The 16,798-nt window shown below is 42.4% G+C and overlaps 1 protein-coding gene across 1 annotated transcript in view; it reads left to right on the top strand.

Moving 5' to 3' along the window:
• ptprq (protein tyrosine phosphatase receptor type Q) overlaps positions 1 to 12,385 on the top strand; it is a 33,554-nt gene extending 21,169 nt beyond the window's left edge. The window contains exons 29-46 of the mRNA XM_052061387.1: positions 199 to 437; positions 1,578 to 1,647; positions 2,541 to 2,699; positions 2,783 to 3,020; positions 3,099 to 3,172; positions 4,032 to 4,131; positions 4,663 to 4,791; positions 5,115 to 5,159; positions 6,160 to 6,186; positions 6,655 to 6,736; positions 6,815 to 6,905; positions 7,210 to 7,286; positions 7,415 to 7,549; positions 7,627 to 7,755; positions 8,269 to 8,414; positions 9,228 to 9,363; positions 10,227 to 10,350; positions 11,962 to 12,385. Coding sequence (XP_051917347.1) covers positions 199 to 437; positions 1,578 to 1,647; positions 2,541 to 2,699; positions 2,783 to 3,020; positions 3,099 to 3,172; positions 4,032 to 4,131; positions 4,663 to 4,791; positions 5,115 to 5,159; positions 6,160 to 6,186; positions 6,655 to 6,736; positions 6,815 to 6,905; positions 7,210 to 7,286; positions 7,415 to 7,549; positions 7,627 to 7,755; positions 8,269 to 8,414; positions 9,228 to 9,363; positions 10,227 to 10,350; positions 11,962 to 11,999 — 2,039 coding nt within the window. The 3' untranslated portion in view covers positions 12,000 to 12,385. The remainder of the gene's footprint in view (positions 1 to 198; positions 438 to 1,577; positions 1,648 to 2,540; positions 2,700 to 2,782; positions 3,021 to 3,098; positions 3,173 to 4,031; positions 4,132 to 4,662; positions 4,792 to 5,114; positions 5,160 to 6,159; positions 6,187 to 6,654; positions 6,737 to 6,814; positions 6,906 to 7,209; positions 7,287 to 7,414; positions 7,550 to 7,626; positions 7,756 to 8,268; positions 8,415 to 9,227; positions 9,364 to 10,226; positions 10,351 to 11,961) is intronic.
• The last annotated feature ends 4,413 nt before the right edge of the window (positions 12,386 to 16,798 follow it).

The raw sequence follows: 16,798 nt of genomic DNA, 5'->3' as shown, positions 1-16,798 counted from the left end.
TGTTATTCAGTTAATATGAAATAATAAAACAATTTGGGCATAATAACTTGGTGGAGGAGAAAATAGTTGGAATAATTAGTTTACTTATTCCAGAATAACATCTAAGTAATGGATATTGCGAAGGAGATACATAGTTACCGTACAGAGACAATAAGGGATTTATTTTTCTTTTCCCTGTGGCTTCTTGTGTGCCTGCAGAGCCAAAAGACCCGCCAAAAAACGTGGTGGTGACCGTCATCCCGGACGATGTGAACCGTGTCAAGGTGACCTTCATGCCACCGGCAGAGCCCAATGGACAAATCACGTCCTACTTTGTGTACATCTATGAGAAAGAGCTCCTGGTGAGGAACGTCAGCTTGAATACCACCCAAAAAGACAGCTACATGCTGAGCGCCGTCATCGATGGCCTCAAAGGTGGTCGCGACTACAGTATTCAGGTAAGAGGGTGGAGGCTTTTATTCATTTTCATATTAACTGTATTATCATGCCTACTGCCCGGAGACAGCTGGGATAGGCTCCAGCACCCCCCGCGACCCTAGTGAGGATCAAGCGGTACGGAAGATGAATGAATGAATGAATGAATGAATGTATTATCAAGTTCGGGCAGGTGCAGTTACTCGTTACGTGTTTTTAAAAAAAATGGCATTACTAACGTAATGCGAATCCTTTTAACCTGATAACATGATAAGCTGTCCGCTGTAGTAACCGCTGTCCTTCAAAGGGTTCAAGTCAAGTAATTTAAGATTACTCTAATATTCATTCATTCATTCATCTTCCGAGCCGCTTGATCCTCACTAGGGTCGCGGGGGGTGCTGGAGCCTATCCCAGCTGTCTTCGGGCAGTAGGCGGGGGACACCCTGAATCGGTTGCCAGCCAATCGCAGGGCACACAGAAACGAACAACCATTCGCACTCACACTCACGCCTAGGGACAATTTAGAGTGTTCAATCAGCCTGCCATGCATGTTTTTGGAATGTGGGAGGAAACCGGAGCACCCGGAGAAAACCCACGCAGGCCCGGGGAGAACATGCAAACTCCACACAGGGAGGCAGGAGCTGGAATCGAACCCGGTACCTCTGAAATGTGAAGCCGACGTGCTGACCACTGGACTACCAGGCCGCCCTACTCTCATATTAAACATGCTAATGAAGACCAAATAAATAAAAATGTTGCAGCAGTATATGTTTGTAAACAGTGCACCCCCACTATTTGCGGCGTATGGGATGGATGGACAAATAGATCGATAGATATTTTCTTGATGAATAAATAAAATAGATGATCTAGATTACCAGATCTGCAGTCTGTGAAAAAATTGTTGATATGCATAATGGCATGCATAATATAGCTTTTACTGCGCAACCTTGGGAGAAAATAAAGACATTTGAATAATGAAATGGAAATTCTGTGTGCTAATCATACAATCACATATTCCACAGTCACATTTGAGCAATTATTAAAACTCCTCATTTTGCATTGGAACAGTTTTGACCTTGCCAATTTGTAGTTTGCCCAAACCTGTTCAACTTAAATGGTTTTCGTACGTGTTGTTCTGACTCATCCAATGTGTTTGTTTGTAGATTTCAGCAAAGAACGGCGCCGGCCGGAGTCCACCCAGTCCGCATGTCCAGATAGCAACAGGAATCAAGGGTACAGTATTCCCACTTATTGCACGCCCGAGTCTGTCTATTTCTGACACTTGTAAATTGAATTCACGTCTGTGTGCACCCTGTGGCGGAGCAGTCTTTCCGTCACGGTTCAAAGCACATCCGCGCTTGTCATGTTTGGGCAAAAATACTCCATTTACAGAGATGATGGGACTGGGTCGTGATTGACACTGCTTGAGAGTTACAGTATTTGTTTTACTTCGTGTATGTCGTTGGCGTTCACGCTGAGAAGCATTTGCCATCGTTTGACCCTTGTGGAACTACAGATGAGAAACCACAATGCAGTAATTCCTCGTATATTTGTCATCCACTATTCACAAATTTGCCTATTTAATTTTTTATTTTTTTTATGTGTGTGTGTGTGTGTGTGTGTGGAATCCTCAGCTGCCGGAAACGTGGTGTGATTACCAAATTTGATGAACAATCATTCATAATGTCAACACCATTGACTGCAGTGATTCCTAACCTGGATGCCGTGGAGTGTGAAACACTTGTGTGATCCAATTTCATTTTCATTTGTCTGAAAATTCTTATTTATTCATTACAAATAGAGCATTGTTCATCTATCTGACAGGGAGAACAATTAAATGAAGGCTCAATGGACCTGGATTTGATCATTATTTCAGAATTTATCATTTTCTTCACATTTTTGATTTGGGGTGTGCCATGAGATTAGGTACCCATTTTATATTTAACCCTTTCAGGCACCTTGTAACTCGATAAGCTGTCCACTATCGTAACCACTGTCCCTGAAAGGGTTAAATATAAAATGGGTACCTTGACCCGTTTAGCATATGCACCCATGGGGTAGTGTGTGCGCATATGTGCGTTTGTTTGTATGTGGATCAGTAATGCTGATTTTTCGTTGTTGTGCAGCGCCGGCCAAGCCCGCCCAAAGACCCCAGGCAGTGCTTGGCCACAGAGGGGTTACCATGGTTACCCACAAGAGTATCACCATCCGCTTGCCGGCGTGTTTCTATAGCGATGACAACGGGCCAATCGCAAAAATCCAGGTCATCGTGGCTGAGTCAGGGGGTACGACTCGCCGCAAATGTCGTTTTGAGTCGCATGGATTAAAAAAAAAAAACATTTCTGTTTCCCATTTCATCATGTCACAGTGAAAGATGTTGCAAACCTTACGACCTGGAGGGACGCCTTCTTCCACCGCCCCAGCCCGTACGTAACGGACCAGGGCTTCCCCAACCCGTCGTGTTCGATGGACACTCGCAAGGTGTCCCAAAGACGCAACCACACCACAGCGCAAACGTATGTGATAGGAGAGCAAGACGAGTGTATGGTGGAGAATCGAACGGACGTGCTGTGTAACGGACCTCTGAAGGCCAACACGGTTTATGTGTGAGTGGACCGTGTACGATCAAATGTTTTTTAATGAATGAAAACAGTTTTTATGAATATGCTGTGTGTTTTCAACAGGTTTAAGTTCCGAGCAACAAACATCATCGGCCAATACACTGACTCGGAGTACTCCGACCATATTAAAACTGCAGGTATACTTACAATAGGTGATCTGAAGAAATTAGAATCAAAAAGTCAAACTCAAATCGTATGGGCCAATGGCGGGTCATGAATTTGGTCGCTGGGTCTTCAGTGGAGACTTGCGCAACTTAATCCATTACTATCATGTTGTAATTATAGAAATCATCAATACTATTGAAAAATGCAGTATAACTGCGGGAAGTGGTGCCATGCGCATCATCTAGAGCAGTTCAGAATCAATATTAATATTTAAATTAACCCGATGAAAATATAAACCCTTTACCGTACTCACTAGAGATGCTGATTATTAAATGTCTTCATACCGCAGATTGCAAAACATGTGTTTTGGGCTGCAACCAGTTTTGCTCTAACCAACCAATCAGAAGACGGAAAAAGGCTGACATCATCGACAGCCGGCGTAATGGACCTGAGACTATAATTGGAAATGTGATCGGCTAAAGAAATAGTCCTATTGCTATTGTCGTGAAAGTTACAACAGCTAGCATGACTGATTCTGACAGCATTTTGATAGCACTAGGCGGAGTTGATTGACATGGCAACACAGATGCTGACATCTGATTGGTCAATTTCTATAACTTCCACATACGTTTACTGCAAGCAGTGCAAAATGAAGAGAAGACACCGTCGGGAGGGAATAGGCCCAATTTAATCAATAAATGTTACACTGCAGGTTGCCAGTTTGTAAGTTTGTGTTTTTGCACTTTTTTAGGTCAGCAAAGGAATTGCTGGCTCTCACAACTGACTCACTCCACATCATCATCATTTTAATTTTTGTATTGAGACACACCTGTGTATTTATTTTTTTTTTTTAATAAGTGATTATTCGACACTCCTTTTCTCTCCCTGCAGTTTATGGGCTGCTGAGCAGAGACGAGCAGATCATCTTGGGTGTACTCCTTTCTTTCTTCTTGGCAGTGCTGCTGGTTGTCATCATCTGTGCGTCTGTCAAGTAAGGAAACAGAAACACTCATGGCCTTTGTTTGTTTTTTTTCTTTTGAACAAATTCACGAAACACTCTCGAACTAATCAAAGCACTCAGGCAGGTAAGAAATACAAGAACCACCTATGCATAACAAAGGTACAACAGCGTGTACATTACAAAGGCTCTCAGTGTATCCTTCCCTTGAATATGTAATCAGAATACCAGGAGAAGAATATTGTGAAAGAAAATGGCGATGTAATATTTGAAGGAAGGGCAAATTGTATCGAAAGAGGTTCTGAGTGACAGATTGAGCATTCCAGAGGAAATCATTCTGAAATGTATCTATTAATGAGGATGAGCATATTAATGTAAAATAAACATTACAAATAATAGTAGACGAGCCCCTTGTCAACAGTCTTAACGTACCAATAATATCGTCTTGAATAAATGTGAACTTAATCACGTTGTTCTGAGAAGGCAGATGTAAAGCAAATTCATTCTACTGTTTATATAAGAATATCGGAGCATAACGTTGTGCGTTATTCACCCTTTTGCCAGGGTCCACCAGCGCAAGAAGGAGGGCGAAACGTATTCCCCCCGAGAAGCGGAGATCATCGAGACCCAATGTAAACTGGATCAGCTGATTGCTGTGGCAGACCTTGAGCTGAAGCAGGAAAAAATCAACCGGTGGGGATATTAAACTATAACGACGTCGACCACGTGTTGGCAACGCTTGGTGTGACTTGGCGGCGGCCGACACGTTGCGCTCCCGTCAGCACTAAATCATCTTCTTGTCGCCGAGTTTGAGCCAAAATAGAAGCGATGTCTTCGAAACGGCGCAGCGGCATTGTGGCTTTCCATTTGTTCCTTTCTTCTTCGCAGACATGCTGTCTGCGAGTCTCCAACCATCTTCCCTGACAAAATGTGCCTTATTTACACACATTTATACATCACTCACTGAAACACACCTATAAATGTACTTTTGACACTGAGCACTTTTCTGCCAGCAGGTATTCATCCTTTTTCTTCAGACAGAAAGAGATTTACGTCATCCAGTAAGTACTGCTACTGTTTATGTAACGGGGGCCCCCCCGTTTCCCCTGTTCACCACTCGCTCATACATGCTCAAGGCATGCTTGGCCTACACTATAACACTGCAAACCACATTGTGTGTGTGTGCGTGCGTGTGCGTTTGCGTGTGTGTGTGTGTATTTACCCTCACGCAACGGTCAACCTGCATTTGGGCGGTAGAGTATTTTTAGAGGGCAGGCAGAGGTTAGCTACCGCCGCTTCATGGGTTCAGAATGACAACGAAAATGAATGTTGCTGTTTTCTTTCTTCCTGTCCCCCCTCATTCCTTCCTCCTTCCTTTCATATCCTCTGTGTCCTTTCTTTCTTCTGCCCTTTATTTCTGTCGCAGCCTTCTGTACCTCCCGTTTTCCTTCTTTCCCTTGCTTCCTTATATAGAAACACCGATATATTCCTTCCTCCCGTTTCTCCCCTCTTACCTCTCATCGCAACCCTGATGCATCCCTTTTCTTCCGTCCTTCCCCCTTTCCACTTCCTTTCACACAATCCCCCTTCCTTTCCATCCTTTCAAACATGCCATCCCTCAATTCTCCTATTTTCCCTTCCTTCCTTCCTTCCTTCCTTCCTTCCTTCCTTCCTTCCTTCCTTCCTTCCTTCCTTCCTTCCTTCCTTCCTTCCTTCCTTCCTTCCTTCCTTCCTTCCCAGATCCCATATCCCATTCCTCCTCCTTTCCCTTTTCCATCATTTCCTTCCTTAGGTCCTACCTCTCTCACTTACTTCTTTCCTTACTCCATCCTTTTCTTCCCGCCATACCATCCTTCAACTCTACCTTCTTTCTTTCCTCCCTTGTTTTTTTCCATTCCTTCAGTCTTCTTTCCTTCCTTCCCCGCTTTATTAAGTTAAGCAGATAAACAGCCTGGTTTCTTTTTGGATTTTCTGTGCACAAATACCACCGACTCAACTGTGATTGAGCTTGTTCTTTTTTCCACCCCCCCCCCCACACCCCCACCATCTATTTTCATCCAGACTCCTCAGTTACAGGAAATCGCTCAAGTAAGTCATCCTCCATAAATAATGTATAAATGTGTATAAATAATATGCTGACAGTGGCTGCATGCATCCCAACACAGTTTTTTACTTGGTGCTGCTCGCCGTTTGGAAGTGTTACTACTCTCACACGCTCTGCAAATACTTGTCGCATCTCATCCACAGTTATATTTATTGTGGAGGCCATTTAGTACTTAAGTTGAAAAGTAATTCAATATTATTTTTTACTTTCAGTGATGGCAATCAAAATCTTGATTTAACCAAAAAAAGGATTGACACTGAGTTATGGAGTAGAAATTACACCTCTGTTTTCAAATACAGTGAGCAGAGGTAGAAAATCATGAGGAAAATAAATACCCAAGTAGAGTACAGACACCTGAAAAATTCTGTAGAATAACAAAATGCAGTTCATGGACTTGGTCGGTTTCCATGACTGGCTATCATGGTCCCTTATTAAAAAAAAATTTTTTCAAGGCCTATCAGCAAGAAGTCGTTCCTCCAACATATTGAAGATCTGTGCAGCAACGACAATGCCAAATTCCAGGAAGAGTTTTCCGTAAGTGAACATCCAATCTGAGTGAATTTCATTTTATTTTAACCAAGAAATCTTTGCTCTCTTTCTCCCCCCCTTCAGGAGCTCCCCAAACTACTTCAAGACCTGGCCACCACGGACGCAGATCTGCCCTGGAACAAAACTAAGAACCGTTTCCCCAATATAAAGCCGTGTGAGTACGCGTGGCAGATCTGAAACCTGTTGCAGTTCCACAGGGTTTATTTGCGAGGTGTGAGGTAATTACAGCGCCGTCTAGTGTCACAGCTTGTTTTGTTTTTCTCGAAGGAAAGCCTATGCGACAAGACCCTTTCATGGTAGTCTTTAATTATGCAGGGCATGAGGCAAAAAAAAAATGCTCATTTGCATGCTCCTCTCGACAAGATTTTCAGTGACGTAATAGCATTTGCACTCTATTTCCGGGGGAATAATCATTTGCAAGTTGAGCTATACATTGAAAATGACTGCGTTGTATCCAGATAATAACAATCGAGTGAAACTGCTGTCGGAACCGGGAGCTGCAGGCTCGGACTACATCAACGCCAGCTTTGTCTCAGTGAGTATCAACTGAAGGAAAAATAAACAATGCATTCCTTTTTTTTCTGTTCTAATTCTCTCCGTGTGAATTATTATATCTAGATATACAGTATATTTTCTAAAAATGTGTATATCTTGGTCCCAAAGGGCTATCTGTGTCCGAATGAATTCATCGCCACGCAGGGTCCTCTGCCCAACACGGTGGCTGACTTTTGGAAGATGATCTGGGAAACGGGTACCCGCACCATCGCCATGCTGACGCAGTGCCACGAAAACGGCAGAGTGAGTGGCAGTTAGGTTTCACTGACTTCGTCACATATCCCGCCTCCATTTTCACGCACTCGTACGTCCCGTTCTAGATTCGCTGTCACAAGTACTGGCCAGAGGACAACAACAAGCCCATGTCAGTGTTTGGTGACATTCTTATTTCAAAAGTGTCTGAAGAAATCCTTCCTGATTGGACTGTCAGAACGCTTAAAGTGGAAAAGGTAACGACCCGAAACAATTTCATGGGAGCCCCTGCTGACTTGATATGTAAACGAAGACATTCTTGGAATATTGACTTTTAATTGGTTGCCTCAATGGGGGAAAATACGAGTAAATCTTAGTGGATTTATATGAGATATATTTAGTGTTGGCCGGTGGTGGCTTTGCACCAGCACCATTCATTTGCAGTTTGGATTTGGAGCAGTTGATTTGTTTGTTGCTGTTCATTTTGCGGAAAATGAGTCACTACAGGGGTCGGAAAAGTCCTTAATATGGCGACATTGGTTAGCCCGAGCTCCCTTCCTGGGCACTCTAGTAAAGCCAGAAATGTGCAAAAAGGACAGAAATTTCCCCCGCAACCCCAATATGTTCACACTATTTTCATTTCTTTATTTTTGGACTGTAATTTAGACTTTATTTATCCAGATCACGCGATTGAAGCAAAGTACAAACAAGAATAGACAATAGTTAAACCGTCATTGAGACGAAACCTTTCTTCTTGTTTCACCCTGCAGCATGGACACTACATTCTGGTCCACCACTTCAACTACACGTCGTGGCCCGAGCACGGGGTCCCGGAATGCTGCGGCGCCCTCATCAAGTTTGTCCAGGCGGTCCGAGTGCACCGGCACCACAACACCACCATAGCGGTGCACTGCAGGTATTTGCGGGCGCATGGCGGAGAGCATTTTTATGTCTTCATGTTCGAGACCACCGGTGTCAAACTCAATGCCCGGGGGCCAGATCTGGCCCGCCACATCATTTTATGTGGCCCGCGAAAGCAATTCCAACATGATACTTGATCAAATCTCCACCAAGAATTAAAATTCTCAAATGTAACAAATAACTGACATATTGTCAGCATTTTGTTGTTACCAAACCCCTCATTACAGTAACTTAAACAATCGTGGAATAAACCATAATGATTGCATTTTCATATGGTTTCAGTGATAACAGCCCTTGAAGGGAATCGGTAACTAAAATGCGGTCCACGACAAAAATGAGTTTGACACCCCTGTTCTAGACAGTGGTTGACCACCTGCCAAATTTATGGTTGCTTCATGACTCTGCACTCTTAAAACTGAGTCAAAAGTAACCCAAAATTGGCGAAATACCATACTGAGCCCAGAAATGGGTCCAAAGTGGCTGAAACCAGGTTGTCGGTATAACTGGGGTAAAGAATAATACAAATTTTATTCCCAACACTTTCAAATAAGAAGACACAACTTTTGCCTGTCGGGGGTTTAGTCCATACAACCTGGCCAGTATTTGAATCCTGACCTATATCCAAAATTAGCAGCATTCCCCACTTAGCCATGCAGCCACCATCCACTGTTTCTAAGAATGCCACATTAAATGGACTTCCACTTCAGTACACACCTGTCCATATTGGCAAGCACATTCAACTTTTCAGTCCGCCAGAATTTCATCTTCAACCCGCTATAATCTGTTCATCGTGTGTCTGTGGACTCAGCGCCGGCGTGGGCCGAACAGGCGTGTTCATCGCTCTGGACCATCTTATTCAGCACATCAGAGATCACGACTTTGTGGACGTTTACGGGCTGGTGGCTGAGCTGCGCAGCGAGAGGATGTGCATGGTGCAGAATCTGGTAAGGGAGAAGACTCTCTTTTTTTGTCACCCGGCGATTGAAGTGAACAACCATCAGGGAAGTGACACTCAACACAAAATAATGCACTGTACAGAATAGCCTCTTCAATTGTGTTCCGTCAGTTTCAAGCATCAGCAGACGTGCGTGTAGTTGTCCTACTTTACACTTCATTCCCTCACCGCCCCCCTGTGATCCCTTTTCCTGTCAGGCATTATTAGAAAATTCTCTTTTTAGACTGAAATGGTCTGGCGGTGGATTAAACGTCTATTGTGAGCAGGATTCCCCCATCCTGACAAAGCACGGCGCTATCCTAAAATCACCCCGGCTCGCTCATTACTTATGGATCACTTGTGTGTCTCGGTGTGGGTGTGTATCTACACCCTTCTTTTTATCACGCCTCATTATTTGTTGGCTTGCTCATTTTAAATTGTGGGATCCGCACTTTGTTGTAGACTTTAATCTCTAAAACCGTTAAATCTCCTGTTTTGGTTGTCTTAACCGTGAGTACATTTTGAAATAAAACAACTTGACAGTGGGGCCTTGTCACGTAATCACTGAGACGAGGCTCTACTTGGCAACCTGTGAATCACTTTTAACCCTTGCAAACTAGTGGCGCAAAGCTAAACATTTTCAGTGTCAAATTCGTATTTCTGTCATACATCAATCAAAACAGAGCAGAGCTTTGTTTTTTTTTTTTTAAAGAGCTCTCTTATTGGCTTTCTATTGTGCGGGAGCATCTAATGATGTGTCCGGCAAATATATGTGTTATGCATGCTACATAGTGAGAAGATAAATTGGCTGATAAATTGTGTGTGTGTGTATGTGTGTGTGTGCGTGCGTGTGTGTGTGTGTGTGTGTGTCAGGCCCAATACATCTTCTTGCACCAGAGCACGCTGGAATTGCTGAACAACAAAGGCAACAGTCAGTCCATCTGGTTCGTCAGCTACTCTGCTCTGGAGAAGACGGACTCTCTGGATGCAATGGAAGGTAACAAACAACACACATAATCGTCAAAAGTTTCTGAACCTATATTGAGCCCAGGCACATATTTTACATTTGAAAATCTCATGTTACATTGTTGCTATGTACTGATGGTATTTCCCGCACTGTAAGGCGCTTCAGAGTATAAGGCATACCTTCAATGAATGGCCTAATTTAGAACTCTTTTCATAGATAGGGCGCCCCCGTATTGTGAGGCGCATGGAATAGAAGCCACAATAGTGGCTGCGGGTGCGTCATGCATCCACTAGATGAAGCTACGCTCAAGGGAATACAATACAATGCAGCTTGATTTCTATCGCGCTTTCACAATCAAAAATTTCGCGCTTTCAAAATCTGAATATCGATCCATATATATCGGATTATGAGGCGCACTGTCGAAAATTGAATGCTTTTAGGTGCACCTTTTCGTGCGGAAAATACGGTATTTGTCACACAATTTTTTTTAAAGGCATTAAGATTTTATTGGTATGTTTTGAATCTTTATTCATTCATTCATTCACTCTGATAATTAAGGATACCAGCAAATCGGGTTAGCGTAATATCCATAAAATCAGAAAAAATAAAAAAAAATAAACGCTTTTGGAGGGGTGTGTAACACACGGGTGTGTGTTGTTAAAAAAAAATCTCTCTCTCTCTCTCTCTCTCTCTCTCTCTCTCTCTCTCTCTCTCTCTCTCTCTCTCTCTCTCTCTCTCTCTCTCTCTCTATATATATATATATATATATATATATATATGTAGTGTATATATGTGTGTGTAGATAGATAGATAGATAGATAGATAGATAGATAGATAGATAGATAGATAGATAGATAGATAGATAGATAGATAGATAGATAGATAGATAGATATATGTTCTATATATATATTGCGCACCGTCCCGCACGCGGTCTGTCCTTCCATCTGTCCCTTTTCAAAACGTACCTACTTCACCGCGCCGCTGCGCGCCGCCACTGCGCGCCGCCACTGCGCCGCTCAGGCAGTGGCTCACTACGATCGCGCGGGCATCTTAGCGAAAAAATGTTGTCTACCCACAAGCATTGCAATGAAATTGTTAGTTATTTAGTAGAGCTAAATATCTCTTTATTTTCGCGATAAGCAATGAAGATGAACAAAAAGTTGAACCAAGCAACAACACTTTTGTGGGCCGAAGGCCCACCTTACCAGCCTTCCGCAGGAACTAGCTGATGAGCCGCCGGGAGGACGGCGAACCACCACCTTACCAGCCTTCCGCAGGAACTAGCTGATGAGCCGCCCAGAGGGCGGCGAACCAGCTAGTATACATAAAAGTATAGTAATTCCAAACATTTTGGGTTGCTCACATTTTTTTCAAATTTTGCAACACCTGGGAATAGCTACAATTTACCGCATGGTGGTACCATGACTTGAGATTTCATTCATTCTGTATCGTTCGTATCTGGACCTGCTTAGTTGAACACAAAGCTGATATACTTTCAGGCAGCAGGAATTATTCTGTCGTCGGGCGGCTTCAAGGATTAATCGCATCTTCTGCTGTCTAGTGGAAGAAAGTTAAATTGTTCCGAATCACACACACACACACTTGTTCCATCATACGTCACACTGCGCATGTGTCGACAGGAGAAGTTGAACTGGAATGGGAAGAGACCACAATGTAGACGGACTCCTTTGCCCTTGGCTGTGTTATTTTTGGGAGCAAAGAAGAAAGAGAAGACAAAGGATGAAATGGACGGGAATCGGTTTTTGGAACGTTGCTCCCTTCCAGGACCTTTCTCCTTTTCATGGTGAGGAAAAAAGGGGGAGCACTCAGAGCGCCCTATCACATTTTTGCACACACTGAGTCCATTGCGTATTGTCATGACTGTATCGTATTGAAAGCTGTTGTGTTTTTGTAAGATAATTTATTCGGCCATATTTCTTTTCTTTTCGACATCTTTGTCGATTCTGCCGCCTGCGTTCAGGAGTTGACGGCAGTCCAATTTTTCGGGGGTTTGAATCCTTTTCTCAAGAGTGATTTGCACCAGTAAAGCCGCTTGAATTTTTATTCTTGTGTTTGATGTCTTTTACGGCCTTAATACACCCTTGGCGACTCTTGGATGGAATGAGGTCGTCGCGACGTTGTGCTGTCACATTACAAAATGAACACACTCTGAACGTGTTTAACTCTGAACACACATTTGGTTCGGGCCAGAATAATGAAATAGTTTCTATGGTGTTGCCAATGTGCACCACACCGCAGTGGACTTTAAATACCTCGGTTTTCGTGATTACCGGTAATCCGTTCCAGAAGGTCTGCCTAAAAGCAGTGTATCCCATAGGACATCATGTAAATCTTTTTAATCCATCCCAGGCATCCAAAAATATCTGAAAAAAAAATCTCCAGAAAATGACTCGAGTCTCGAATCAGTGCGAGTTAACAAATGAACTTCTCAAATCACAATTATCTTTGTCGAAGACTTGATGGCTAACAGTGTTGTGTCCAAGGACCGTCAACCCGAGGCCAAGGCCAAGGACTTGACACCGAGGCCAAGGCCAAGGCCAAGGACTTGGAAAATTTTCCGAGGCAAGGCCAAGGCCAAGGACTTGCCTCCAAGGCCAAGGACCAAGGACTGATTTTGAAGCTGAGGACATGTATAACACAATGCTATCATACCATATAGCATACCACTTGGCAGGTCTTCATGATTTGCAACACCCCTTCATCATAACCCCTTGCACTCCCTAACGCTTGAATGAAGTGTTTTTAATCAAAGAGTAGAACAGTCAGGGTACATGTTATTTATACTGAGAAAAACAAAAATAAAAGCCTATGATAGACATTTATGAATTAATGTCTTATTGCAGTAGTTTCTTAATATGAAGTAAATCAACACTCAACAGGCATGACATGGCACGGAAGAGAAGTTGAGAAATGACTTTGCATAGAAGTCAATCACTGAGTGCGGAAAAAGCGGTCATCTCTGCAGTGATAATTTTACAGTTTACCGGCAGCGAGTACCAGGCACTCACTCGCTGATCAGAAAAGTATGAGTTCCATTGTGCATTGAGAGAGTCCCAAATTTCGAATTCTGAAATGGTCTACTTATTCAATTGCATATGATAATAACACAAACAACAACATATACATACATTTATAAACAAATGCTGCAAAAATTTAAATAATTCCTTAGCAGGCCTGAGGATTTCGGAAATTCATGGTCAACGTTTTTCGGTTCCGTCGGATTACCCAATGGGAAACCGTGGTAACTAATGCTGGGTTCCGTAAACGTTCATCATGGGAACCCATTTTTCTATTTTGACTGATATTGATAATAAAAAATTCTGACACTCAAAAGTATAAAGTTTCAAGGGTAAATGTTTGAAAACGATGCATTAACAATGAACATTACATCAGTAGCTGTGTACTCCAGGTTTATTCCAAAAAATAAATGGATCAAAAACTGGTGAACTCATGTGGCATCATCAGAGTATTTTTTTCCAATCTCACACTGCAAAGATTAATTTACTGGTCATCATTAATACAAGTAAGTATTGATGTGGCTTGACATCCTCTTCCCAAGACAATGCATGTGTAATCTACAATCAATTTGACGAAATAATTTAACACACGTCATCAAGAGTTCTACAAACAGTTAAGATTAGCATTACTACACCTTGTGATGAAGATTTTATTCATAAAGTTATCATGCTACAACCAGTAAATTATAGAATAACCAATACTGTTTCATAATATTTTTCATAACGATTAGACTACAAATCTAATGACCAACTAGCCTAATCGTGCCTCTCGTCGTATCTTGCTCTCGTGTTCTGTGCATACATTTCAGGTGAGTTTAGTGATACGCCCTTTGGACGATTCATTCGAAAAACCAGACTGGCATTCCCCTTTCTTAAATGTCGTAATTAGTAGACCTTTGTGAGTTTTTTTTCGTCGCCATTTCAAACTTTCTTCCGTGCAATTCCTCAGTTTGCAGACCAAAATATCCCAGTCAGCAAAATTGGTCTGACCCAGCTCTGGGGCCGACATGGCTCGTACACTCGGCCCACATACCTCAATGAATGACGGTCCTGCAGTGGCCCACGGCTGTTTTTAGCCTCCAAAAAACCATCATCTATAGTAAGGCGTTTTTGGCCGGAAAAAAACAACCATGTATAGTAAGGCTTTTTTGGACGTTTTTTTTTTTTTTTTGCAGAAAAAACCCGACCATGTATATAAAGGAAGGCGATTTTGACCGAAAAAAACGACCATGTATAGTGTGGCGTTTTTAGCCGAAAAAAACGACCATGTATAGTAAGGCGTTTTTGACCGAAAAAAACGACCATGTATAGTGTGGCGTTTTTAGCCGAAAAAAACGACCATGTATAGTGTGGCGTTTTTAGCCGAAAAAAACGACCATGTATAGTAAGGCGTTTTTGACTGAAAAAAACGACCATATATAGTAAGGTGTTTTTAGCCGTTAGTAGCCGAGAGAAAGGAACATGTACAGTAAGGCGTTATTAGCCCAAAAAAACGACCATGTATAGAAAGGCGTTTTTGGAAGAAATTCTTAGCCGAAAAAAAACTCCCATGTATAGTAAGGCGTTTTTAGCCGAAAAAAAATGACCATGTATAGTAAGCCGTTTTTAGCCGAAAAACAAAGGCTATGATTAAAAAAACACACACACAACTCCACTGATCTGTGTGGTGCTTTGGCTCAGTGGTACAGTGATGGAGTGCCACACCAGCGGTTCGCTTTTCGATTCCCACTGTTTGCGGCAATGTCACATCTCTCTCTGACATGTGCAGCTTTATTGAAGAAAACACAAAACAAACAAAAAAAGATGTTACGTGGTGGCTTGGCTCATGGGTAGAGAAAACATGTCCCAAACTAGCGGTTGGGTGTTCAATCCCCAGAGGTTGCAACCATATACCTTCTTTCTTTGACCACCATGATAAGTAAGGCTTATTTAAGTCGTTTTTTTTTCCCAGCTAAAAAAGCCTTACTAAACATGGTCGTTTTTTTCCGGCTAAAAACGCCTTACTATATATACATGGTCGTTTTTTCCGGTCAAAAACGCCTTACTATACATGGTCGTTTTTTTTCATTCAAAAACGCCTTACTATACATGGTTGTTTTTTTTCGGCTAAAAACGCCTGATTATACATGGTCGTTTTTTTTCGGCTAAAAATTTCGTCCAAAAACGACTTACTATACATGGTTGTTTTTTTCGGCTAAAAATGCCTGATTATACATGGTCGTTTTTTTCGGCTAAAAATTTCGTCCAAAAACGACTTACTATACATGGTTGTTTTTTTCAGCTAAAAACGCCTTACTATGGTCGTTTTTTTTCGTCTAAAAAAGCCTTACTAAACGTGGTCGTTTTTTTCGGCTAAAAACGAATTACTATATATACATGGCCGTTTTTTCGGCTAAAAACGCCTTACTGTACATGGTCGTTTTTTTTCGACTAAAAACGCCTGATTATACATGGTCGTTTTTTTTCGGCTAAAAATTTAGTCCAAAAACACCTTACTATATACGTGGTCGTTTTTTTTTCCGGCTAAAAACGCCTGATTATACATGGTCGTTTTTTTTCGGCTAAAAATTTCGTCCAAAAACGCCTTTCTAAACATGGTCGTTTTTTTCGGCTAAAAACGCCTTACTATACATGGTCGCTTTTTTCGGTCGATTTTGTTTGATTTCTTTGTGATTTTTGCGGTCCTCTGGCCCACTTTATACCTGTGGACGAAGGATTAGGGGCTCTAATCCCTCGTTGTATCCGAGGACCAGCAACCCAAGGCCAAGGCCAAGGACTTGACTCCGAGGCCAAGGCCAAGGACCGCTCTTCGGTCCTCGAGACGGTCCTCGAGAACACATCACTGATGGCTAATGGGAGATGTACTTCGCTATAAGTTTTGGAATCTTATCCTGCTTCCCCACCTTCTTTGTCAAATGGCCGACACTCATCTCGTTCTATCACCATCGCCTGAAAATGGTTCGACAGACAGCAAGGCATGTTCCACCTTGCAAGCTTTGATTTAACAACTCAAGGTAAAAAGGGTCCCTCTCTGATCGACAACACTTACATCCTTAGTTACACCATCAAAATAAAAGCATACCAGTATAAGAAGTCCCCAGAGTTTTTTAGGCTTATTAGTTGTCACATTCAAACTATTTTATGTTTCTTTATTGAGTGCAGCTGTTAAATGAGCCATTGTGTGGTGAAACTGCATTATTGTACTGGGTGCTTTTATTTTGAAGGACTTACTTTGGGTCAGATTTAACACGTAGCCCAAATGCTCAATATTGCATCCCCGTGCCGTAATGAACGAGTTCGCCGCCTGTGTGATAAAGGCAGGTCTGATTTTCCCATCCCCCCGCCCTCCATGCTGGGCGCCCCCTTCATCCCACCTGCTGCAGAATCTTTCATTCGACCAACGCCACACTTCGGAGTCAATATTGACAACACACAAAGA

This window comes from Hippocampus zosterae, chromosome 3 (assembly GCF_025434085.1).
Source record: "Hippocampus zosterae strain Florida chromosome 3, ASM2543408v3, whole genome shotgun sequence".
Taxonomy (NCBI): domain Eukaryota; kingdom Metazoa; phylum Chordata; class Actinopteri; order Syngnathiformes; family Syngnathidae; genus Hippocampus; species Hippocampus zosterae.
Note: the sequence above shows the minus strand (reverse complement) of the source record. Positions and strands in the feature narration are given on the sequence as shown.